Source organism: Symsagittifera roscoffensis, chromosome 10, assembly GCF_963678635.1.
Source record: "Symsagittifera roscoffensis chromosome 10, txSymRosc1.1, whole genome shotgun sequence".
In the NCBI taxonomy this organism is placed as follows: domain Eukaryota; kingdom Metazoa; phylum Xenacoelomorpha; order Acoela; family Convolutidae; genus Symsagittifera; species Symsagittifera roscoffensis.
This window is the reverse complement of record NC_087071.1, coordinates 8,129,673-8,156,061: the sequence shown is the minus strand read 5'-3', so window position 1 is coordinate 8,156,061 and position 26,389 is coordinate 8,129,673. Positions and strand designations below refer to the sequence as shown.

The following is a 26,389-nucleotide window of genomic DNA, read 5'->3' as shown; positions in this document are numbered from 1 at the left end:
TTTTTAAGATTTTCCTTTTTGTATAACAAAATTTGGGATTAAGACAAAACTTCCAATTTTTAAGTTTGTAGCTGGTGTGAATCATTTGGGAATGAATATTCATTTGGGTAGCATTTGGGAATAAAAATTCTGTCTTTGTAAGAGTTTTTTTGGCTTTTTTCGTTAAGTTTCATTGTGTTTTTTATCACTGTTTAGAATCCATTCAGTATGTGTGGCGGAGGTCAATATCAAAATTTGTGAATGATAAAAAAGATTTGTAATGGTAGATAATAACACATTGATTCTTTTGTGGGTTGGCAGTAACCTTGTGCGTTTTTCGAGGAGTTTGCTGTGAACATTATTGGTTTTCAAGGTTTTTGATTAAAAACCATTTCATAAGGTGATAGTCCTAAGGTTGTTATTATTTGTGAATTGTATGCTAAGGGGAATAATTTTACATCTGTTGACCATTCGGTTTATTTTGTATCGTTTCCATTAATGATACTTCTGATGTATTCTTGCAATGAACGGTTGTTTCCGTCGACTAAACCATTAGTCCAAGGGGCATAAGATGTTCGTGGTTTGTATTTGATGTTATAGAGATGGCATATTTTGTTTATTTCATTATTAATGAACTCGGCGCCATTGTCTGTGACAAGGATTTCTGGTAACCTAATTTCGCTATCCAGTGTTCATAAAGTGTTGTATATGCATAATAGGCATTACAATGAGGTACTGTTTTAAGTGCTACGTAGTGAGTAAATGCGTCAACTATGAACATTATACATGAGTTTCCTTCCGAAGAGGGTGATATTGATCCTTTTGTATCGATTGAGATTCTGTGGTTAAAGTGAAAACTTTGTCCTTTAAAATTCTGTTTTTCTGCTATTTTCTTTTGATGTTGGTATGGTTTAAGTTATTGGCATGTTATGCAATCATTCCATAATACTTTAATCCAAATTGGTGCATTTGGAAAGTAAAAAATTTGGATGTAATTTGAGTATGTCTTTTCTGATCCGGAATATCCTTTAGTAATTAAGGAATGTGAAATGTGAAATGCTAGAAGTATCATACTTAGTGGTAAACATGGGACTTTTAATTCAGATATTAGATATTCTAAAAATTTTGTCTTCTCATTTATGGATGTATGGTTGAATTTTCTAAAGTATCTTTGAAGTGTTTTGTTTCCTAGAATTGTGATATCTGGTTTTATGGGTTTTGTTTTTATTAGAGTGCCAAGACTGTACTTGTCTTATGACTGGGTCAAAGTTTTGATATCTTTGTAGTAGTTCAAGTGTTAATTTCTTGGTATTTGGCAGAAAGATATTTTCAATTTCCAGCTTTGAGGGTCTGTAGAGGTATGTTATCTACAGGGTCATGGAGGTGAAAAACTTAATTTATTGTGTATTTTGAATCGGTATTTGGAGGTCCTGATAAATTTATCTCTTAAAGGGAATAGCTTTGTCCTGTACATTTTTTGTTTGAGTGGTTTTTGTTGTTTGTTGTTTTTGATCCATGATGAATATGGTATTGGTTTAAATGTAGAGTTTTCTAAGATTCCTACTTCGTATTGATTATTTTGGCAATCCAAAAATAATGGAAAGTGTTGGAAGTTATTTATTTGTGTTTGATCAACTTCGGTTTCTACTGCATATTTGCATTCTTGTCTTGGTGATGTTTCGTCTTTTGCAAGAAAAAACATAATATTTTATGGTATTTCTACTGTTGTTTTTTTATTAATATTTCAGGTGGTGTATTTCTACTAAGTGTGTCTGGTAGTGCAAGACTTTTTCCTGCTCTCCAAACTATATGTAGATTGTGAAGTTTCATTAAAATTAATTGAGATCTATGAACTCTAGGGTTTGGATCTGATTTCTGTGTGAAAAGAAAAATTATAGGTTTATGGTCTGTAAAGAGAACTGTTGGATGTTTTGATCGAAGTATTAAAAATTCATATTCCGTGAGAGTGTATTTTATAGCTGTGCATTCTCTCATAAGTGTAGAGAGTCTAAATTCAGCTTGTGTAAATTATCTTGAATTTGCGGAAATATGATTCATTTTGTTTGTTCCACTGTGTGATTGTATTAATGCTGCGCCGAAGCCAAAATTTGAGGCGTCGCACATAGCATAAAATGGTTGATCTGGATCTGGAATGGTGTGTGATATTTGCTCAGTGAGAAGTGTTTATATTTCTTCAAATCTTTGATGATGTTCTGTCGTCCATTCAAAATTATTTTGCTGTCTGAGAAGGTTAAAAAATGGTCTTAAACATGGTTGCATTTTATAAACGTACTTACTTAAGAAATTGAGCATTTCAAAAAATTCTTGGATTTTCTTTTTGTTTGATGGAGGTTGAAGATTTATGATTGCGTCTATGCGGGATTTCAGTGGATTGATCGTATTTCCTTCGATAATATGTCCAAGGAATTTTACACTGTTGAGAAAAAAAATAGATTTATCCGGGGCTGCTTTGATTTGTTCTTCAAGTAGTAATTGATGATGCTTTTCTAAAACATTCAACATTTCGTTTTTTGCCTGTGATTGCATGAAAACATCGTCTAAATATGTTATTACATTTTTACTGAGAATGAACGGTCAAAAAAACTTGCTCATAAATACTGGGAAAGCTGCTGGTCCTATGGAAGTTCCATAGAATATTCTATTGAATTCATATTGCTGATTTCCAATAACGAACTGTGTTAATTGCTGTGATTTTTCATCTAACGGCATTTGATTATGTGCACTTTTCATACCTGCTGTTGTGAAATATTTACCATTCATTTTTGGTGAGAATTACTTAAATTGGTTCAATGGGCCAATTACCTTTAGATTCATCAATGAGTGAATTGAGATATCTTGCGTCTAGAACGATTTTTAATGATTATCTTTTAGCTAAGATAATAACGGATTTTATGAATGTGTTTCCATTTGCTTGTTTTTCTTTATTTACTGAGGAAATAGTTTCATATTGTACTAGAACATTTAGTAATCTATCAACTTTGTCTAGCAAATGAATTGGGCTTTACTTGCTCGTTGCGTTTTGAAAACTGTGACAGGTTTCAGAGGTAGATGTAGTGGTGAATTTACTTTTCCAACATCAAATTTAGATGTAGCGTAAAGCATTGGGTATTTTAGTAGCAGTTCGGCTAGTTGTTCAATTCACTTTGTAAAATTTGAGAATGTTCAAAAAATGAACATTGTGAGAAAATTTTGTTGTATCTTGGTGTATACTGAAATCTGGAATGTCGGTCTGAAATAAGGCGTTTTTGTAAAATAGTCTGTCTTTCGTTTATTATCACTCATTATATTATTGTTTGTTAATTCTCCATTAAGAAATGTTGATTTAAAAATATCTAATATTTTTAAAACATTAATTACTCTATATGCTACTTCTAATGTGGGAGAAACTGTTGCATTTGTTTCGCAATAACCTAGAAGTCCTAGAGGTATTGTTATTTTGTATGGAGAGTTGTTGTATATATGTAGTAAAATTACATCTGAATTTGTGTTTTTTGTGGATTTGATGGATGAGATTGTTACTCGAAAAAATTTGCGAATTGGCATGAATTCAAGGCCTGACATATATAGCCGTTAATTGTTCTGTTTCATGTTATTTTGATGGAGTTGATTTACTGAAAAAACATATACATATCTTGCTAGTGGTTTTAAGTGTTTTCGTTCTTTGTTATTTATGGGATAGAATTTTGAGAAAAAAGGCGGTTGTTTATTTAGTTTTTGAAAAAATGTAAATGATGTGTTTTTTATTTTTAAGTATTTGTCTTATTTTTGTGTATCTGGGATTTTTCCAAAATTATATAAACTTGATCCTTGCGCTGTAGCTAATTTGCTTGAGGTTTTTGATCGTATTGACTTTGGATAAAAAGTTTGTATTTCATTCCAGATGGGAATTTTTATTGTTTTTGATTCTGTTCCTTAGTTTATTAAAAAATCAATTTCGAGTTCTGGTGATTGAAAATCTTTATTTTTTGAGTTTTCTAAAAGAAGTGGTATTGTCCAAATTCTTTCTTTGGGTAGTTGTATTTTGTTTGATGCGTTTTGATATATTTTGTTTGTGCTTGAACTTCCTTTAAGTTCTTGGTCAGTATAGTCTATTATTTTTTGAATATTATCAGGGTTTTGGAGATTGTTATTACTATTTTGGTAAAAATTCGATTCTAATGGTGTTTCGTATTCTTTTTAAATCTGAAGCATGTTTATTGAAAGCGTATTTTTTGTTTTGCTCTCATCGTCTGCCGATTAGGTGATTTAGATGTACTTCTGTGGTTTCTGTGTTATCAATACCGGGAGGGTCTGATGGAGTTTCTTCAGTTGATTGTACTTGGTTAATTTGTCTATGTTGTTTAGGTGTACTTTTTCTTTAGGTTTGTTGTGATTTCTGACATTGTGTTTTTTTTCTGTGCGGTGATTAGGAAAAATTTTCTTTTTCGATATGGATAATTTGAATTTTGATTTTGAAAATTGTCATAAGCTCTACTGTGATATTTATTAAAATTTTATCTCTTATTTGATTTCTTTCGTGATCTGTTATTTGGTATTGTCTGTTCCTTTTGTTTGAATTGTTTCTGTTTCTATTAGTTGAGGAGTTTCTAGAACGATCATTTGAGGGGGTTTGAGTTTAAACGATTCCTGTTATGATTTGAGTAATTGCTCCTGCTTAAGTTTGATCTTGAATAATTATTTCGGTATTGATTGTTCAGACTGTTTGATTGAATATTTCTAATTTGTGAGAAATTTCGTGGATTTCTTTGATCTGGAGATCATCCACGATAGTTGTATCTGTAGGGTGATTGTTGTCTAGACACATTATAATTATCAGGTAATGGGTTTCCCGAAATGTTCTTACTGTGAATGATTTTGTTTGGTAGATTTTGGTCTTTTTTCAAGTATGGGTAAAATGATATATTTTGTGTTTTTGTGGTTTGTTCTGATTGTCTTGTTGTTTTTGTCTACATTCAGCAATGCTGTGTCTGTATCTACGGCAATAGTTACACCATTTTTTCAATGATGGTTTGCCTTTAAAGTTTGGGTGCTCTCCTAGATATTTTTTATTTGCGTAACTTATTCAGCTAGTTCAGTGTCAGAGTCTTGAATATGATTTATCTGTGAAATAGTGGTTTATTTGTTATTTACATATTGTAATTTCAAATTTGCTGTTTCTTCCAATTTCATAGTGATTTCAGCTTGTTCTATTTATCTACTAAATTTCTGAGGTATCTATCAGGTTCTCGGATTGAATATGGATGTGATACATTCTTTTTTATTGCTATTTTTTGTAACTGAGCTAGTAGAGTCATTATAAATTTTTCTGTCATTTTTTGTATTCTTTTAATCATGTGTATTAAGGGAATATGCTTTTCTTACTAGTGTTTCAATTCTTACTGCAAGTTGTTTGTTTGTTTCGTTTATGATTCTACGAATTTCAACGAATTTCATTGCATGAAACACTTTGGTGTTGTTTGTTTCTTCCGGAGTCGAACGATTTTGAAAGTTCTTGTGTGATTATTTTCCAATGTAAATTATTATCTATGGGTACAACTGAAAACCATTTCTGGGTTGCGCCACTAAGTGTGGTTTGGATTAGAGCTGTGCGTCTATGTATCCGTTTTTGATGAAGTGGTGTATTTACTGGTTCAGGTCCTATAATTAAAACTAAATTTGCTGTGACGGCAATTAAATAATCTTCTACGGAGTATTCGGGATCTATTCCTGTGAAGGTATCGATTCATAGTCAATCGTAGTGATTCTGCGGCATTTGGTATTCGAGAAAAATTAAAGAGTCGAGTCTTGGTTTTTTCAAATTGTTGTAGATAATATGGTAGTGGAATTTTTTTTTTGCATTTGAGTTTGATAATATTTTTGTGTTTTCACTGGGTTTTGTGATTGAAAAATATTATTTGAGGTGAACTGATGTCTTGTTTACTTTTAATCGTTTCGTGTATATGGTTCGAAAAGATCAGGTTGGTCGATGTTGCAGTTATTGTGATGATGATTTGTGTTAAACTGTTGATTTTGATAATTTTGTTCTACATCTTCTGAGTAATGTGGTTGATTCCTAATATGATGTTTGTTTGCTGTGTTTTTTTTTTGTAGGAAAAATGGACAATTTTTGCTACGATCTAGTGTAGCTCCTGGTTGATCGTCAGAAAATACTGATTGAGAAGCTTGATGTAGTTCATTGTGATTTTATTTTGGCTATTCATATTGGGGGATTTTGTTGTTTTGGATTTTTGGAAAAAGTTATAGTTATGATCTGAGATTTTTTTTCTAATTAATGTCTTTTTTGCTTATTTGTTTGTCTTGATGTTGTTACTGGTCTAAATGTTTGATAATCCATCGGTGAAAAAATTGGAATAACTGAAGGTTTCCTTGTCGGTTTTATAGTTTTTTGTGGAAAAACTGTGTTTTTATTTTTTGTCGTGAAAATCTCTTTAACCCCCCAACTTCAACACAACATCTTCCACATTGGATGACACTGAAGGTGAACCAAACTTGGTAAATGAAACAAATGATATCTCATCAGAAACATCTTTGTCAATACCAGAAACTCTCTCATTTCCTTCCACCCCTTCATTAAGTCAGATATCAACAACATCATTTCCTCCAATTTTTCCTACAAAATTAGACGATAGATAAAAGGAACATTTAACCAATAAAACAAAACTGGGCACTCAACAGATTACATTATAGACACGACATTCATAAAGACATACAGGAACACAATATACAAATCCTTACACAAGACAACTTAACACTTAAATTTGAAATAACAAAAAAATTAAACAATCTATTATATTACCCTCTCCCTTAGCTCCACCAACTTGCAGTTTTAAAAAGACCTTATGCAGGATCTTTGTTGTCAGAAAATAGATCAACATTTATTGACTACGAAGGAAATATATTATGATATTCCACATGTATGAAAAAAGTATCATCATTTTATGTATTTGAAGAAAAAAGATGTTACCGAAAAATCCCCATATTCTACAAAAATAAAGTACATTTTGTTGACACACTTTCTGGAAGAACAGATTCTGGGATACAGCCGTCTCATGTGGATCTGGAAATAGCCACAATGTTGTATAGTTAAATCCCGATGAAGATAAATAGTATCTTCTAACACCGTACCCAACACTTATGCCACCATTAAATAAATTTTTACCAGAAAAATTTCAAGCTATTGTTAGAAACCCAAATATAGATATACAATCAATAGCTATATACTCCAGGTCAGATATACAACATCACATTTGCAAACAACAATTTCAAAAACTCCTCACAAAAATGGACACAATACAAGGACAATCCATCGACCAAATTTTACAAAAACTTGCAGAAACCGCAGGATTTTCAGACATCTACACACAAGACTACAGTCGATTCTTTAAAAATATAAAAGATTACATTTCTAAATGGTGAAAAATACCGTCCACAAGGTAATTTCTCTGTCAATAGCTTTAGTTTTGTAAATTTAAAATTGAACTACTCGCCTTTCTAGGATGACCCTACTATATCTTAGAAAGATTGACTATATTATACGCAAGCTTTATTTATTTTTTTGGATTTTACTTTTGATTATAGAAAGGAATTTACAATACATGCGCAATAAACACACAAATAAACAAAGAAGCAAAGTAACTTGCATACTTTCCGCAGGATTTATCGGAATATTTTCAACCTCAATTAACAAAATACTTTTAGACGCTCAAATAAGTGAGTACAAAAAAACTCTCAAATACACCCAATACATATGATAATTCTCAAAACACTAGAAACACAACACCTACTACATCACAATTACATACATTACAAAATAACCATTCATTATCTTTAGTATCACGAAATTACAGGAACATATCCCTAACAGAGCACATATCAAGAAGTCGTAGATACCAACATAGTCCAGTTAACCACATTGTAGCACAACAACCAAATGTAGACGAGACGTATGAACAGATTATAGAACAACCACATACAACTAAATTTTGTTCTCAGAACAACCATCTTTCTAGCCCACGATGAGCCGCCAGATTGGATCCTTCAACCGTTCCCTTTCATACCCATCCAACCTCCAACGTCACTCCCAGATCTTACCAATTTTTGATTTCCCTCTCTACCCTGAACCCTCATAAATAACAATTCACCAAGCATGGACTCAGACAACACTTCAACGAACACAGTTTTTCACACCATTTCACAATTTAATAACTCTGACATTGAAACCTCCGATGAGCTTGCAGACTCCGAACCTAGCCCATCCACTTTTTCACAACCCCCTTTCAGGCCACCCATACCCAAATCCCCGATGAACCTTCCTCATCCCCTTTCTCCTACACTGATGCAACCCCAATCTACTCCCCAATGACCAGCGAGCCACCTGACCGCTCTAGATACTGAACTTGAAAACGCATTAGATAACTTCATAGCCCTTCAACAACTACTACAACACCCTAACACACAAACTATTCATCACCTCTCACAGACCATGACATCATCAGAATCCTCCAACTCCCCATCCACTACTGGAGAAACCCGAGCCCACCGAGTATTTAAACGAAAATTCCCCAATATTCAGTTCCCTTCTAAACCTCGACCAGCTCAAATTTTTTGGATTATCCACTTCATACTAGCACAAAGGAAGTCCTCCAGGTATGCTTACCATTTTTTCCACAATATACTTACTATCACTCAAAACCTAACAAAGAAAAACCAAATTACGTTAACGAACATGCATTACTTCCCACTGCTATCACTTCATTAACCCATTATCACTCCTACTATATGATAATCCAGATAATAATGAATTATGTCAAACTAGGCTATATCATCTCACTACAGCACTTCACGAAAAACAGTTCACAACTATCGGATTAAACCAAACCTTGACTAGATTCACTGCACAAAAAGCTAATAGACTTCCAATTAACCATCATGACCACGCCATTTACGACCCAATGAAGATATCTTTTCAAATGACGATATTAGCACTAACCCCCAGCTAACTGAGAAAGTTTTCATCAAATCCTCATATGAAATTACTATCAACTGCATGAATAAGAAATTTTACCACATTATATACGCAGCACTTCGCGACAAAAGGCTAACGACTCTTATTTCAGTAAAATTAACCACTTTTCATTAACCTTTAATTTCCTGACACCCAAAGAACGTGACTTACACTGCTCACGTCAAATTGTGTTACGCACAAAACAAACTCACACATACACTTACTATAGTTTCATACAACACCATTACACAACTAATACACCATCACGAAACCCACACCATCGTTTTCAATTTATTAACTCCAAATATACTTCATCCTTTTTCCTAAACTTCACATATTGTATCAAAGACACTAACATGTACGGAATCCTTAGAAATTACGACCCCGTCCGAAAATGTATATATTCTGCCCACTAACCCGAACTATCAATAATGATGAATCCCGCCCACTAATTGTCCCTCACGAATACATACAGCCCGTTGAAATCCCAATCCTAGAATACATTCGTAACACCAAATATAATCATAAGGTTTATTTTCTAATCCAAAACACAGCGCATGAATTCTCACCAAGTAGTGAAGAACACAAGATCATCAAAGCACTTGAATTGCTTTGGCCACTACTGCAAACTAAATATAACACCCACTTATTTGCTAAATTTCGAACAACATCGAACGTCACTCAAGATATTTTCCCAAAGGGATTTTTTGCTGATGATTAAATAAGTATAAGTATGAATCTTAAACTGTTAGGTTCAAAACACAACTAACCATTCTTTGTAAATGTTTCACTTTCTTTTTAGATCTCATCACCTCATCATCTAAAACAAACAAAAAACAAATAAAAAATTGAAAACCTCCTTCTCAAAATTTCTAAACTCGTTATCACGAATCGCAGTTAAATTTAAAAAAAAACAGGAAAATTTCTTACAAATAGCAGTAAATTACTAAAAAATCCCCAATGCAATAAATTTCTTTTTACCAAGCAGTAAATTAATAAATTAAAAATTCCCAAAAGCAGTAAAATTAAAATTCCATCGCAGTAAATTCATAAAAAATTTGCAGATAAATTTATACAAGTACTAACCTTTTTAAAGGACGCTTCTTTTGTAAAATTTGAATTATTCACTCGCCCAGAATTTTTTTCCACAATCGCACAGCTCACAAAGAATTGTTTAAATTATTAACTTTAAGTTTTAACTTTCACTGATAACAACTCTAACCAGTTTTCACACTTTTCATTTTTTCTTTTAACCCGATTGTAAATAATTATATAGTAAACTACAATAACCAACGAAGCTAACTATTGTCACAAAACCACAAACTAATGGCATGACTAAGAAAGAAAAGTCCGCGGTACCCAAACCAGACTAAAACCAGATTAAAACTGGATAATTTGTTCTCTTTCAGGCCAATTTCAAGTCTTAACACAATCGAATAAAACACGAAAAAGTCGAAAGACAAAACCAAACCAAAAAAATCGATTTTTGAGAAAAGAACACAACCAAAATAAAAAGAGAAAAAACAAGTAATAAAAACGAAACAAAAGGTTTAACATAAAAAAAGACTCTGCACAAAGCGACCTCAAACTTATACCCCACTTCTGGCCTCACCAAACAGAGGGACGTCCTGAGCGCTACATTTTCCTTTGTGACCAACACTCTGTTTTTGCCAAGATTTGCTCTACGTTGAGCGACTCTTTAAAATTAAAAATAACCAAACTAATGTAAAAACGCTTTTGCTATAACTATTAATAACAAATCATAAGTAAAAACTAAAATTAACAAGGAAATTTATATATCTAAAAGATAAATGCAATATGTATAGATTTCGTAAAACCCAAAAGACAAGCAGCAAAGTAGACAACAATCCAATCAAATTACAATTTCGGAATGGCAAATCTATTTGATTTGCTGCCGGAGTAACTACCTCAAAGGATTTAAATTGTAGACCCATCATCGCAGCAAAGGAAAACCCTTGAACCAGACCAATGGCGATCTCGATGTTGAATACACGTACAGATCCTAGTCACTTCGCACAACACACGGAAAAGGTTGAATTTCACCCTGCACGCAGTCTCGCTCCAAACTTGACGAAATCGAAACATCATTGCATCAATCAGAAGTCTAGACACAATCACACAAGACTACCACGATCAACGAGACCCATCTATAAATACAAACATGACAATCTTCACCCGTCAAACACCAACAGCCACACTTCTTCTTCCCCCAAGAAGCCAATGCTCGCAACTTCCAAAAGAACCTACATTACCCGTCCTCCAATACATTAAAACAAAAAAAACTAAAAACTCTCCAAGCCCCGGATGGGTGGAACCAGTTCCAAACTAAAATTCATAAATGATTATAAAAAAATTCTCTAATTCTTTATAATATTTTTAACTAACCAATCACATTCCGTAACTAACATTTACACTTATTTGTAAGTGCTGAAACTACTTGTAGTTTCAGCAACAGAGCAATTTGAATTAAACTTAGAATACAGTTGTTCTCCTTCTGGAAACTAACTCGCACAAACCAGTATACACTAGATCTATTGAGACTAGGAGATATAAGAGTAAGATTAAGATCGGTATTAGACTAAGAAGTTGCACGAAACTATCCGACCGAAAATAAGATAGCGTAACGAGCAGACGGTGTATCTTATCTGAAATTACTCTATGAGTACAGTAATCCATACCAAACTCAGATTAACAAAACGTTTTACCGTTATTGATGCTCTGATTTGACTGTCATACGCACAATGGTTTCTTGGTTTCTGACGAAGTAGTCCAGGATGAAAAATACAAATGATTGATTGATTTTTTTTTTGAAATTCAATTTAGGAACGCTTAGAAACTAAAGAAAAATTTTACGCGAAACGAATTTCCAGAAAGCGCTGAAAACCTTATATAAATCAGAAGAAGCTCCAGATTAATAAGCCTCTTGCAGCGAGTTCCATGTTGATTTTTTTTTCTCAAAATTACTCTGAGATCGATAAAAAAGTATGAATTATTCATCAACCATACTAACGCACATTCAGATGATTCACCCACTCTGAAAATTTTTCGACCTTGGTTTTTTATTTTTGACTTACCGACTCTAAAATTGCTCTTAGGCTACTGCTCAAGTCAGAATTAATGATACATTTTGAGGGTTTTCTCTTACGCGCAAGTGAACGAATGCTCAAAAAATATTCAGCCAACCATAGTTCATGGTTCAAAGTTTTGCAAAAAACAATCAGTTCAATTATTACAGTTTAAAGAGCTCTGATTGAATGAGGTTTTCCGTGCATTCGTTCTTTTGTACCTACATGAATGCAGCCCTCTAAAACATTTTTCTATACTTTTAGGAAAGCAGACAAAATATGCAATACTAGAATATGAGTCGTTGAAAAAAATTCACGAGAAAACCTTTTTTTGAAAACCTAAGATAGAGTCCAGAAGTTTTCAAATTTTCTTTGGAAATTATAGTAGTTTGTTGCAAAATCCCTCGCTATGTAGATGTTTGAACTTTTCTTTCTAACTTACTTAAGTGTTCACAGGTGCTTTTTGTTGATAACTTGCTCTGCGTGTGTTCATTTCTGCCGTCCATTTAAAAAGGTTCGTCTAACCTTATTTTTTTATTTCAACAGTTTTGAGAGCCGAGTTTCACCCGAATTGATCATAACATAATCTTTTGTTATGTTTTTTAACACGAGCATTTTTTCGTTTTTTTTTCTATCTTGGCTATCAAAGTTTAGAAGTTTTGCAAGGAAATTTTTGGAAACGCCATCGCAGTAAATTTTTTCAGGTCTTCTGTATCTTTACGAAATCTAATAATTACAACAAAGTTTTCCTGATTTCTCATTCAAGGACAGAGATGCAAAAACAACAAAAACTATTTTCTTCTACGAGTAGCAAAAAATCTATGGAAAGATTATCAGGCCTGTGTTAGCGTTTTCGGTTATTTTTATACTCCGGCATCCCGAATCCAAGAAGCGAATCTGTTTCTTGCGTATCAAAGCTGTTTTTTGTTTTTTTTTGCGCCCAAAATTTTCCCGTGGTTCTAAAGTCTAACGTAAAGATATTTATCAACGCAGAGTCAAAATTGAAGTCGACACAAAACCGAACCAGCGCATTTCTGATTCAAAACAATTTCAAAGTTATGAACAGGCTATTCGTTATCTTGGTTAAAACATTTTTTCAGACCCTTGATATATTTTCTTGTATAAACAACACACAAAAAATTAGAGCATCAAGCAACAGCAACTAATAGTATGGGCAGATGTAACTTGTTTCTTGAGTAGGAGTCTATGGTTTTTTAAATGACAATTTTGTTTACGATTTTCCTACTTCGACCAAAATGATAAATGAACTCTCACAACATACGATTAAAAATCTATTTAATTTCTGCGCCGCAGCCTAGTTCACGAAAAACAGGATAAATACGTGTTTTTAGGCAGCACATTTTAGTTAGATTTAATCACACAATGCTTTTTTTGGCGCGGGTTCTCTCCTTCTCGGACTGTCAGAAACGATTTTGATTTGCCAAATAAAGATTGATGGCGAATTTTTTGGTGGCGAGGCAGCCTCTTAGGAGGTCCACAATTTTTCTAATTGCTTCGGACATGAAAAAAACATAAGGTTCCCCTCGATTTGATACTATGTGACGACACGAATGGCTGAACGAACCAAACAATTTTCGAGAGGTGTAAGAACAGTTGGCCGAGCGGCCTAAGCTAACGTGCTTTATACAGACTCGACAATTGGAACGGGTTCAAATCGCCCATACCCTAACCTTTAAACATGTTAACCCGAGGAGCTGTAGCCCGACTTAACCTTTAATAACCGTTTTTTTTAAACTCTAATTCAGGAAGAATACTGGCCTTTTGGAAGCGTGCTTCGAGTTATTCAGAAGATTATGGCCAATGTTACGGATTATAAAGTATGTTTGAAAATTGTTTAATTATGGATTTCCTTTTTTGCCGATAATAAACTCAACAAGACTGCTCAATCAGGGCGAAGCCCTGAATGTTCCGACTCCCTTTTAGGGCTTATGGAGCAGTAAAACATTGAAAAAATCAATGAAATAAAACAAAACCAATTTTTTTTTCTAAAGTTTGAATTTTTTTTTTGAAAATCATCCCCCCACACGCCATACAAAGTACAAAAGGATAGATTTCGCTCCTTGTAACAAACCAATTATGGCACATAAGCTTATAAGCGCTGAAAACCTGATATCAATCAGAAGAAGCTCCAGATTATTAAGCCTCTTGCAGCGAGTTCCATGTTGATTTTTTTTTCTCAAAATTACTCTGAGATCGATAAAAAAAGTATGAATTATTCATCAACCGTTAATCATACTAACGCACATTCAGATGATTCACCCACTCTGAAAATTTTTCGACCTTGGTTTTTTATTTTCGACTTACCGACTCTAAAATTGCTCTTAGGCTACTGCTCAAGTCAGAATTAATGGTACATTTTGAGGGTTTTCCCTTACGCGCAAGTGAACGAATGCTAAAAAAAGATTCAGCCAACCATAGTTCATGGTTCAAAGTTTTGCAAAAATCAATCAGTTCAATTATTACAGTTTAAAGAGCTCTGATTGAATGAGGTTTTCCGTGCATTCTCTCTTTTGTACCTACATGAATACAGCCCTCTAAAACATTTTTCCATACTTTTAGGAAAGCAGACAAAATATGCAATACTAGAATATGAGTCGTTGAATAAAATTCACGAGAAAACCTTTTATTGAAAACCTAAGCTAGAGTCCAGAAGTTTTCAAATTTTCTTTGGAAATTGTAGTATCTTGTTGCAAAATCCCTCGCTATGTAGATGTTTGAACTTTTCTTTCTAATTTACTTAGCTGTTCACAGGTTCTTTTTGTTGATAACTTGCTCTGCGTGTGTTCATTTCTGCCGTCCATTTAAAAAGGTTCGTCTAACCTTATTTTTTTATTTCAACAGTTTTGAGAGCCGAGTTTCACCCGAATTGATCATAACATAATCTTTTGTTATGTTTTTTAACACGAGCATTTTTTCGTTTTTTTTTCTATCTTGGCTATCAAAATTTAGAAGTTTTGCAAGGAAGTTTTCGGAAACGCCATCGCAGTAAATTTTTTCAGGACTTCTGTATCTTTACGAAATCTAATAATTACAACAAAGTTTTCCTGATTTCTCATTCAAGGGCAGAGATGCAAAAACAACAAAAACTATTTTCTTCTACGAGTAGCAAAAAATCTATGGAAAGATTATCAGGCCTGTGTTAGCGTTTTTGGTTATTTTTATACTCCGGCATCCCGAATCCAAGAAGCGAATCTGTTTCTTGCGTATCAAAGCTGTTTTTTGTTTTTTTTTTGCGCCCTAAATTTTCCCGTGGTTCTAAAGTCTAACGTAAAGATATTTATCAACGCAGAGTCAAAATTGAAGTCGACACAAAACCAAACCAGCGCATTTCTGATTCAAAACAATTTCAAAGTTATGAACAGGCTATTCGTTATCTTGGTTAAAACATTTTTTCAGACCCTTGATATATTTTCTTGTATAAACAACGCACAAAAAATTAGAGCATCAAGCAACAGCAACTAATAGTATGGGCAGATTTAACTTGTTTCTTGAGTAGGAGTCTATGGTTTTTTAAATGACAATTTTGTTTACGATTTTCTTACTTCGACCAAAATGATAAAAAGAACTCTCACAACATACGATTAAAACTCTATTTTGAAAAAAATTCTGCGCCGCAGCCTTGTTCTCGAAAAACAGGATAAATACGTGTTTTTATGCAGCACATTCTGGTTAGATTTGATCACACAATGTGTTTTTTTGGTGCGGGTTCTCTCCTTCTCGGACTGTCAGAAACAGTTTTGGTTTGCCAAATAAAGATTGACGGCGAATTTCATCGGACATGAAACAAAAACATATGGCTCCCCTCGATTTGATACTATGTAACCAAACGAATGGCTGAACGATCCAAACAATTTTCGAGAGGTGTAAGAACAGTTGGCCGAGCGGGCAAAGCTAACGTACTATACACAGAATTGACCGTTGGCGTGGGTTCGAAGCCCCTCAAATCCTACCCTTTTGAAATGTTAACCAGGGGCTGTAGCCCGACTTCACCTTTATTAACCATTTTTCGCTCTAATTCAGGACAAATACTGGCCATTTGGAAGCTTGCTTTGAGTTATTCAGAAGATTATGGCCGATGTTACGGATCATAAAAATCGTTTGAAAAATTTTTAAAATACGGATTTCCATTTTTTTCCGAGATTAAACTCATTGATTCAATTGTTTGAAATTCGATCTTTCTACGATTTCTAGAGATTAGCGCGCACAAGAGCTAGGGAATGCACCTAAAATCTATGGATGAATGAATGGAGATTGGGCAGATTGTGTGTTTATGTTCCAATTTACTTCGAAAAAAAATCGTTTAAATAAATCAAAAATTCGCAAAAAACACTGCCACATTTCAGCGCTCATTTTCACTAAATTGAGATTGATGTTTGTAAAAAAGAATTCTCTGTTGTTTTTGATACCGTTTTGCGGAATTACAGTGCTGATTTTCATTGCGTCATCCACTCAGTATGTGTCATCTAGTCATATGGAGCGAAAATAAAAAACGTTTAACTTGTGAAAAAATGAATAATCGTATCGCTATATATATATACAAGCTTTGATGATCAAAATTGTTTCATCACGTTTACATAAGATTTAAACTGGCAATGAAACAACAAACTCGTTGAAAAGCTTAATTTAAGCAAACAAGACCGTTCGTATCAGGGCGGAGCCTGAACATGAATTTATGTTCGCTTAACAAAATTTAAATACAAAAATATTTAATTTTCATGAGACTTTTTTGAAAACCAACTCCCCACAAGATGTTTTTTAAAAAGTTTCAATTTGGGCATATAGCAAAGTATTAGATAAATCAAAAAGCAATGTGTCCAATTAATTTGGAAGATATATAAGCCGGAATTAGTCTGCACATACGCGTTAAAAGCGTGAAATAAATCGCGCGGCAATTGTTACCAAGTGGCAAACTTGCAATCTTTGAACCCCTATGATTTTTCGAAAACTGTTTACAGGTGAAGGATCTTTATAAGTTTGCACTCACAACAACAAAACTTTTCGGAGCGTCAAAAAAGCGTCAAAAATTCCCAATTAAAAAGTTGCAAATCATCTCTAAGAAAAGTCACCGAGCCCAAATTTTCCGTCACTTTCTTAAAGGCCGAAATCAAATTTCAACTTTGATTTGTAAATTTTCAACGCTACATTGAATATTACACAATTACGTTCCTAATTTTGAAGAAAACGGAATATGTATGCTTAGGCCGATTTTTTTAATCAGTAATTTTTCGAATTTTTGACTAAGCAGTTTTATCGGAAATATTTTATACATTTCGAAAGAAAGTGCTATTCAAAGCTCAAATGTAGAAAAAATTTTCACCTGTGATCATTTTTTGTATGGGGGTTTGAAAGTTGCTAGATAACTCAACGTGCGAGATATTGCATTCTAATAACACGCGTAAGCGTCGGATTAAAACATTCCAAATTGAATTGATGCGAATTATTTGGTTTTGGTCTTTTTAAAAGGACAGACGCTGAATACATCCTTCTGTAGTTGATATTAAAGTGTTGGGAAAAACGGTCTTGTTTTCACAATGTTTGGTATTTCCGTTTTCAATTAAAGGTAGTTTAATCATGCCTTTCTTGGTCTTTAATCCAGTTTATGGTCTATGAAGATAGTTATGTTACCTTCAGTCGGAAATACATTGAATTTGAGATATTTTTGTAAATGCAAAAATGCATCATTGCCTCACATGTTTCTCTGACGTAAATTTTGTCGGCACATTCCGCAACAAGCAAATATAGCATTAAGCTAGTTGATCTGGATTACGCAAACGTAAGTGGATTCCGAAAAGTATAAGTGTATTCCGCAAATGTAAGTGGAATTCGCAAATAAAGTTGTAAGCGGAAACCGCAAATGTAACTGGATACCGTAAAATCTAAATGGATTCCGCTTACGATTTATCGATTCCGCTTACCGTTGCTGATTTCTCAACAGCTCATTTTACTATACGTATTTTTTATAATTTGATTGTGGATTCCACAAACTGTTCCGGGTTCCACAAATACTGTTGCGGATTCCGCAAAGTCGCCTATTTTTGGTGCGATTTTGAGCGGTACAGTGTCTACAGCTATTTATTTGTGGAATCTAACACAGCAAAGAAACTTCTTCAAAATGTGGATCAAATAAAAATACAATGCTGCAGAATCTGCTCAAAATTTACAAAATTCACAATTTGGCCTCGTAATGTTGTTAAATTCAATTTTCATCCTTTAAGAATTTATAACAACAAGTTTTGTAAAAATTCAAATTTTTATCATTTAGAATTATATAACCAAAAACACCTAACGTTTACCTAAAGAAATGGCTACTCTCAGCAAAATTTTCCTCGAAAGGGTAGAGCAACTTGATCTTAAAAGTAAAAAGTGTAGAATGATTTAGGCTCAAAAAAGAAGCTAAATGATGCCAAATATTGGACTATGTATCAGAATGTGAACAAAGAGTGATTTGTGTCGCCAGCGAAAGTTAAACTATACAGTTTGCCCTGCAAACAGCAGCTGTGTTGCAATCATGGTAACGTTCATGTATTGATATGACGACTGTTGCGGTATTTTTGACATCTGAACAGATGTTGACCAGAATTGGCGGTTGGCAATATTTACATTCTAAATTTAATCATTCCAGATTGTGTCGCATGATCTAAAAACTAAGCAGTTTGTAACAAAAACGCCATTCGCAAACGTATTACTGTTGAGTCCTCTACAAAATTAGATGACCTCATTTCCATTTCCTTCCAGACGTTCAAAGTCGCACCGATGTTTACTCCATGACGAAAACTCATTGTCTATTCAGTTTTTTCTAGCCACAGATAAAATCAGCAAATGGTATGAAGCTTTAGCCTCGATAATTTGGAAATGAATCGCTTCGTAGTCTGAAAAATAGTCGCTCCGTGGTCATAAAATAGAATATATCATCGGATTATTTTTTTGCAAAACTTTCAAACAGCAAAATAAATCAGTTTAAACTTTTTTTTCAATGTGCAGTTTACAAGGTCATCATACATGCTGATGATAATTGGAGCGGCCAAAATAAAGCCCGGACGTGAACCCAACGGTAAAAGAAGCAAATTTTTAAGGTCAAGACAATATTGTCAAGAAAACATCTCTCCAAAACTTGCGATAGCCAAGAGTTAATGCAATTTTAATACACTGGGCTACAACGAACAAGTACACACATGATTTCAACGAGCATGTTAGAGAAAATACTTTCTTCCCGTAACTGTAGTTTCCTCACTAACTAATTAAGATACAGGGTTAAAACTTTCTGAATGCTAGATGACACTAATTTTGAGGACCTTAGCAGATTAAAAACTAAGAAATAATGAATTGAAGTGTTAAGATATCCAAACAATATATAACTCTATTCCGAAGAGTTCTTGCTCTGGAAAAATTGTTCCAAACAACTCAAAGAGTTTGAAAGTACGGACTCAAAGTTGTTTTTAGGGAAGCTGAGGATCTTCACTTAATCTCTGGGACGCGGAAAAAGGATAGACAAACGATTTCAAAGGTTACTTTGTCCGGCTTTGTCGAAAAACTACTTTGTCCAAAAGATATTAACTTTTTTACGAGACCTATAGCGCTGGTAATCTAAAAAGGCCGGCAAAAGAACAATTCTAGCTGACACCTTCGATTCAGGCACAGGGATATCATAAGCAGTTGTATCGTCTCTAATTGTGTTCCAAATTTCTATCATAAACGCACAACACTTTTAACATCTGTATCGCCAAAACAGATACGACCATTTTTCTACAAGGGAGCAAGTAAACCTTTGAAGTCTTTTGTATGCCATGTTTCCGTGGTCTAGAGACTATGTGAAGATGAGATGGTCAGCTTCCCTACAAAACAAATTGAGTCCATACTTTCAAACAGCTTGGGTTGTTTTTGAGCTTGTTTCCAGAGCAAGAGCAGCTGTTAAATCAATTACTATATGTTGGCTAATTGGATCTTTAAATTAGAGTTTCTCAGTATTTGATCCGCTAAGAAGCTTCCAATTAAATTTATCAAGCTTTGCTAAAACTTTAACCCTATATTTTAATTAGTTGCAGAGAGAATGACAGAAATGTAACAAAAAAATCGTGTTTCTGCTCGTCGAAATGAAGTGTCTGCTGATTTGTTACAATTTTTTGTTTCAGGATGCAAAGTGCTTGCGATATAGTTGGCCGCTGATAAGGGTCCTTTCTCACTGTGTTTTTGGAAAAAGTTTCTCGCTTGAGCTTTGCTTGTCTTACCCTTCTGGAGGCTTCCCAGCTATTCAGCAATACGGCATAAGGAAGTGGGAGAGGAGACATAAAAGCAGAAATTTCGACTGAAGGTGCCCTAATGTTGAAGTCAAAGCTCATTCGAAAAAAATTATCTGGCTAGTTTTGGGCTCTGAGAAGTGGCTACAAAGGCTTTATTGCTATTTCAGCCTATGAAATCTTGGGAGAGAGATTTGAGAAGGCATTCATTGGTGTAAAAAGGTTCAATTCTGGCTCCAAACCAAGTTCTGGTATTCTACGAAGTGTGTAGAGTAAGCACGAAGTGGAAAAAAGAGATGCATTGAGCAGCGTATCAGAGATGTTGAACATAGTTCATTCACACCTCTTGTTCTTTCTTGCACGGGTGGCATGGGCAAACTTGCTACCTCCTTTTACAAAAGACTTGCTTTGATGATCAGTGAGAAGAAAGAAATAACTTCATATAGTCAAGGGCTTTGAAAGATTCGATGTCGTCTTGAATTTGCACTTGTCAGATCCTCAATCATATGTATTAGTGGAATTCGTTCATCATATCGAAGACCGAAGCATGATTGTTTTGAGCAAAGATTTCTTGAAGCGCGCTCAATGGACATCAGTTAACTTGCATAGATTTTTATTATGACATTTTTTTGCTGTTGTAGTTTGTTCGAGTATGAATAGTTTGTTTTCTTTTGACTGGAAAACTAACTGATTGTACCAACATTGTTTGAAGATTTGAAACTAAGCTACCTCTGATTTGAACATGTTTGTTATAGCCCAGTGCACATTAATTATTTGACATACGTCAAAAACTAGTGAAAAAAAAAAGAAATAAAATGAAAAAGTAGAAGACACTAGTAAGCAAAATCCTGCAATGAAAATGACAAATGAAAGCGCTTGTTCATTTAATCAATCAATCAGAAGTTTTTTCCAGTTCATTTGTAAAACTCGGCCGTTTTATCTCCTCCATAAGAAACTTTCTGCACAAAATGTTAGTTTCAGACAATTTTTGAAAATGAGGTCTTTTACAGCTTTAACGAATATTTTTATGTCTATTGGCAAAGAGTATGACTTTCTTCAAATTTGGTAACAAGAAGAAAAGTTCCTGCGAAACGATGATCAATCATTTATTTTACAACTAAAAAATTCTCTTGACTAATTGAAGGACAGTTTTCAAATCTGGTCAAAATTAGTCTTGAAAATTATTAACAAGTTATCTATCTGTCAATTTTCAAAACTTTTTTTATGTTTTGGGGTAATAGTCATATTTTTTACAATAGACAACCCGGGTTGAGCTCACCTTGAAACTTAGCCATAAAAAAAGGAAAAAATGATCGCCATCGATGATTTATTGAATCGATGTTTATGAATAGCAAATTACATCAATAAATAATCTGGCTTACTTTTGGCTAATTTGGCTTATTTTTAGCGATGAAACATTGATAAAAGACCTGCTAAAATGAGCAAAAATAGTGCTCTAACAAGAGTTGTTTTCCGCAACAATCAGCTTTGAAGACATTTGTGCAACCTCTGCGCCACCATTCCTTAAAAAATCTCAACGATAAGTTAAAAGGCTTATCAACTAAAGCTCTCACATGAAAGCTACAAGAATGAAATAAAATTTTTTAAGTTTAAGCGATGATTCTCTACGGAATTATTACTGAAATAGCTCTGAAATATTGCAGTTTTAGCTATGCAAAAATCTTTGAGTTATACATGAATTAGCGCCAGAAAATAGCAATCAACGGGATAATTTAGAAAAAGCGATAATTAACAGTGGGACTTCAAGCGGGAAAAAAGTCGTTTAAAAGCTGTCAAAGCCCTCCAACTCAAAAGTATTAGTTACATTCTTGTTTTTTTTGCAGGGCAATTTCTATAGATCATAAAAAAAACAATTGAGATTTTTCAAGGACACTAGCGAAAGTCCTCTGATGACATCATGAATTGAAACACCCTTTCAATTGTAAATCATCGAAAGACTTTTTTGTTCAAAACATGAACTGAAAAGCTATCCTTTCAATTTTAATTCATCGGAATATTGTTTTGGTAGCCTTAATTTCAATCGTGGATTTAAGATTGTTTTCCTCAAGTATTCTTCTCCTTGGCCACCTAAAGGTTTCCCTTTTAGTTTTGTTTTTCAATTCTATATTCAATTGGCCGAAACTCAATTTTTCTAAAGGTGCCTTTGGTGCGAACAAATACTATATCAGAGAGGAAAACTTTTTGTTCTAAAATTGTTTGGAGTCACTTTGAATGTCAACATGCTGAAATAGTTAGGTTAAACTGCCTCGAAAAAAAGTTTGTTTGGGTAAAACCTAGTCGAAACATTACGTATTTGGATCAAAACGTGACAAACAGAACGTAACATGTAAAACCATGTAAAGCGGATTTAGCGGTCGGGACTCCACCCACAAATGGTCCCTTTGTTTTGATATCATTTTTTGACATTCATTTGTGGCCGCTATACACACCATAATATATACTAATTGAAGGTGTCAAAATTTTCTAAAAAAAAACAAAATTGACCTTTTTGACCTGTGTTTTTTAAATCTGCCTGCGGCACAAAAATTTGGGTAGAATAGGGTTTTCAGAGTGCTCTGGGGCCGCTTCGAAAGTCAAATTGGTTGAACTGGTTGAAAAAAAAAACGACAAAAACATCTAAAAAGTTTCAAAAACCCGCCCATCGTTTCGAGAAAAACCTAGATCTGCCCCTGTGCAAAACCACGGCCCAAACTTAAAGTTAACAGCCAGAAATGTTTCAAAGATAGTGATTAGTGTATGTGCAAATTAAAAAATTCACAAAAAAGGGGAGATTGTGATGTGATGCTGAAATTATGAAATTTGATGACCGCGAGTTAAATGAATCACCCCAGTCTTGTACAGTGAAACTTGATTATTGGGAATTGAGTAAAGAAAACAAATTGGCCCAAATATGTTTTGAAGTCTCTAAAAACAAATTGAAAGCGAGTTTTTGTTTTTAAGAAAAATAATCGTTATGGATGATTATTTGAAAAAAAAAATGAACTATCAAATCAGACCAGCCCTGCAGGTTTCTGAACGAGCCAAACTTTTCGAAAACTTTTTTTTAGAATGACAGACCCCCCCCCCCCCAACCTCTTTTGTGCTGACCTGACTTGCTGTTTGGCGTGTGTAAATGAGGAGTTAATGAAGTAGTTGTCTTGGAATGAAGTGATGTTACAGTTCATGTCCAGAATCCCCTCCAGAGAAAAGTCCTTCTGTTTAGTCACGTCCTCCATCGAGTGCTGAACAAACAGAAAAAAGACCAAAAATGAACCAAGATTTGGACAAAGTGCGAGTTTTCCGTTTTTCTTATCTAAAAACTTTTGTTTGAAAAAAGTCGACTATCGATCTGAGTCGCTAAACAGAACAGCATACAGAATCGAGGCTTTGAACCAAAAGTTAAACGAAATCAAATTTTTGCCTAATTGAGATAATTGATAGAAACAACATTTGTATAAGGCGACAACGTCTGTTTGTCGCCCTATACAGTTTTGGCCGAATAGGTTTGTGCAATTTCCTTAAACCAAAACTGGTCCTATTCATAGTCTAATAATTGTACTCTAACAATTGTATTATAAGACTGTTGAGGAATGGGACTAGTTAAAAAAACTACTTATAACCATATTTAAAGATGTGAAGCGAGAACCAATAATATAAACAAAGCTCCGAGAGGGTCGAATAGTTAATGTTTCTCTAAGCTGAAAAAATTTGTTTGGAAACAAATGATTTGAATTTTTTTGAAAACTTGAAACAGTCTGAATGATTTAACCTCGACCGAAATAATGTGACGTGAACCTAAAGTAACTTGAAAATTTGACGATCAGAACGTCAAATGTAATTTGATGTAATGTAATTTGAAAACATGTTTCTTTTTCGCAGTTATAATTCAGAATGATCTGTGTTAATTTCTGAAGTGATGGTAAAAACCATTACATATTTTTGGTTTTTCAGCCTAGTTTTATCGAGTTAAAATTGTCTTAAGTGTAGTGTGATTTTAAATGTCTTTCACTATGATTCCAAATCCAAAAAAAATCTAATTTTTTTTTGCTGTGTTAAGAAAAATCAATCTAAACAGTCAGAACAATTTAGATTGCAGTTTACTGTCGTTGCTCACCAATTATGTCATAAGAGAGAAAAATTGCAATTCCAAAAAAATTTGGTTTATCGGTTTGTCAGAGCTTACCAGGTTGACATCCATAGACAAAAATGTTTCTCATACAGTTCCATTCTAGAAAAAATTCTTGTTGTACAATTACATACACGGAGTGCATAGAAAAAAGTTTATATTACAGTTTCCATATATGAAATTTGTATGCTAAGCATTTTTCACTTAGCAGCAAAATGAAGGCCATTTTCCATTGCTGAAAACTCTTTTTCAAGAGGAAAACTTTTAACCTTTTTAGTCGCAGTATCATTTTTATGCTCACGTAAGATCTCTTCGAAAAAAATGCAGGCAGAAATTTATTATTTTTGTCTTGAACTTAAACCAGGCCTAGTTTTGTAAACCAAAAAAATTACTAAGATTTTTTTGCTAATTCAAACGTGAAACTTTTGATGTTTTTGATGAATAAGGTATCCTTCTATTTCTCAAAAGAGCAGGCCGAGAGTTTTGACTAAGTAATTTTTTGCTGAAACATTTCAAGTCATATACAAAAACTTGAGGTTTTTTCATAGTTCTGAGAAATCTACAAATTAATATCAAATTCAGTATTACTCAAGTGCAGAAAATCTGTGATATTTCTTCCTTTCAACCAAGAAAGTTTCTTTTGTGAAATCCCTGGTGATCGTTCTTCCGAACAAAACACAGAAACATGAGCAAAACTCGAAAAATAAAAATTTCTTGATTTAAAAAAAAACTTGTCATTTAATTTTCATTAATTTTTTTTTTCGAACAATTTTCTGTAAGTCTGAAATTATACAAAACTGTATGATAAATATTTCTCCAAATATGAAAATTGTTTGACAAGCATTTAGATCAATCCGGGCTCTTCGGTGTTATTTTGCCAGCTATCATGTTTGCATTTTTGACCCAGGACTCTTTGCCGCCCAAAATCAGTAGTTTCAAAGACTATTGGCAGGTCATCGAGTACGGGCATCACATTACAGACTTTTCCGCCGTGATTTGTATTATCCGAAACAAACCATGAAAACTGGAAGACATGTGGGAAAATAGGCAAAATATATGAGACTCAAAAAATGGCATTCTTAGCGTGATTGGTTAGAAGTAATGGCATTCCTAGTAAGGGCAAATCAAACTTGTACAATCTGATTTAGCTGGTTTTGTTGGTAATTTGAACGCATTTTAATCAACTTAGACACAAGGTGAGGAAAACTGTAAATTTTCGTAAACTTTTTACGAAAAATCTCAAATGATGGCCCGAAAACTAAATCGTTTTTGATCCATTATAATGCCTCTGGAAAAATTAAGAGATCGTTTAGCTAATTTTATTATCTAGTGTCTATTCAGTTTGAGACAAATGCATTTTGGATTTTCAGCTTTAGTCTCCTTATCTAGTTCATTTGGATAGAAATGTTAAAAAAAGTGTCAAGAAAATCATTTTTTGAATTGTGAGCTGATTCCGCATCAAGGAAGCGTTCTTTGTTCTTTTTTTGTTCTTTCGTTTTCTTTGATTATTCAAAAACTGTTTAAACATTTTCAAATACTGGTCTCAGAATTTCAACAACCAACACACAAGTAATTGTAAGCCTATTCAGTGCACACTTTGGCACTGTAATGGTTAGCTGAAAACAGATGTGAGAACAATTTGGAGAAAGTCAGTCAAAACTTGCAAGTTCTTTGTTCTTTTTTTGTTCTTTCGTTTTCTTTGATTATTCAAAAACTGTTTAAACATTTTCAAATACTGGTCTCAGAATTTCAACAACCAACACACAAGTAATTGTAAGCCTATTCAGTGCACACTTTGGCACTGTAATGGTTAGCTGAAAACAGATGTGAGAACAATTTGGAGAAAGTCAGTCAAAACTTGCAAGTTATTTTATGTTTTTTAATCAAAATTATTCAATTTGAATTGGTTTTTGAAATT

The 26,389-nt window shown here is 33.7% G+C and overlaps 1 protein-coding gene across 1 annotated transcript in view; it reads right to left on the bottom strand.

Annotated features, from left to right (window-relative positions):
• The window catches only part of LOC134854964 (tryptophan 5-hydroxylase 1-like), a 37,661-nt gene that overhangs the window by 5,233 nt on the left and 6,039 nt on the right, over nucleotides 1-26,389 (bottom strand). The window contains exon 6 of the mRNA XM_063871343.1: nucleotides 23,454-23,587. Coding sequence (XP_063727413.1) covers nucleotides 23,454-23,587 — 134 coding nt within the window. The remainder of the gene's footprint in view (nucleotides 1-23,453; nucleotides 23,588-26,389) is intronic.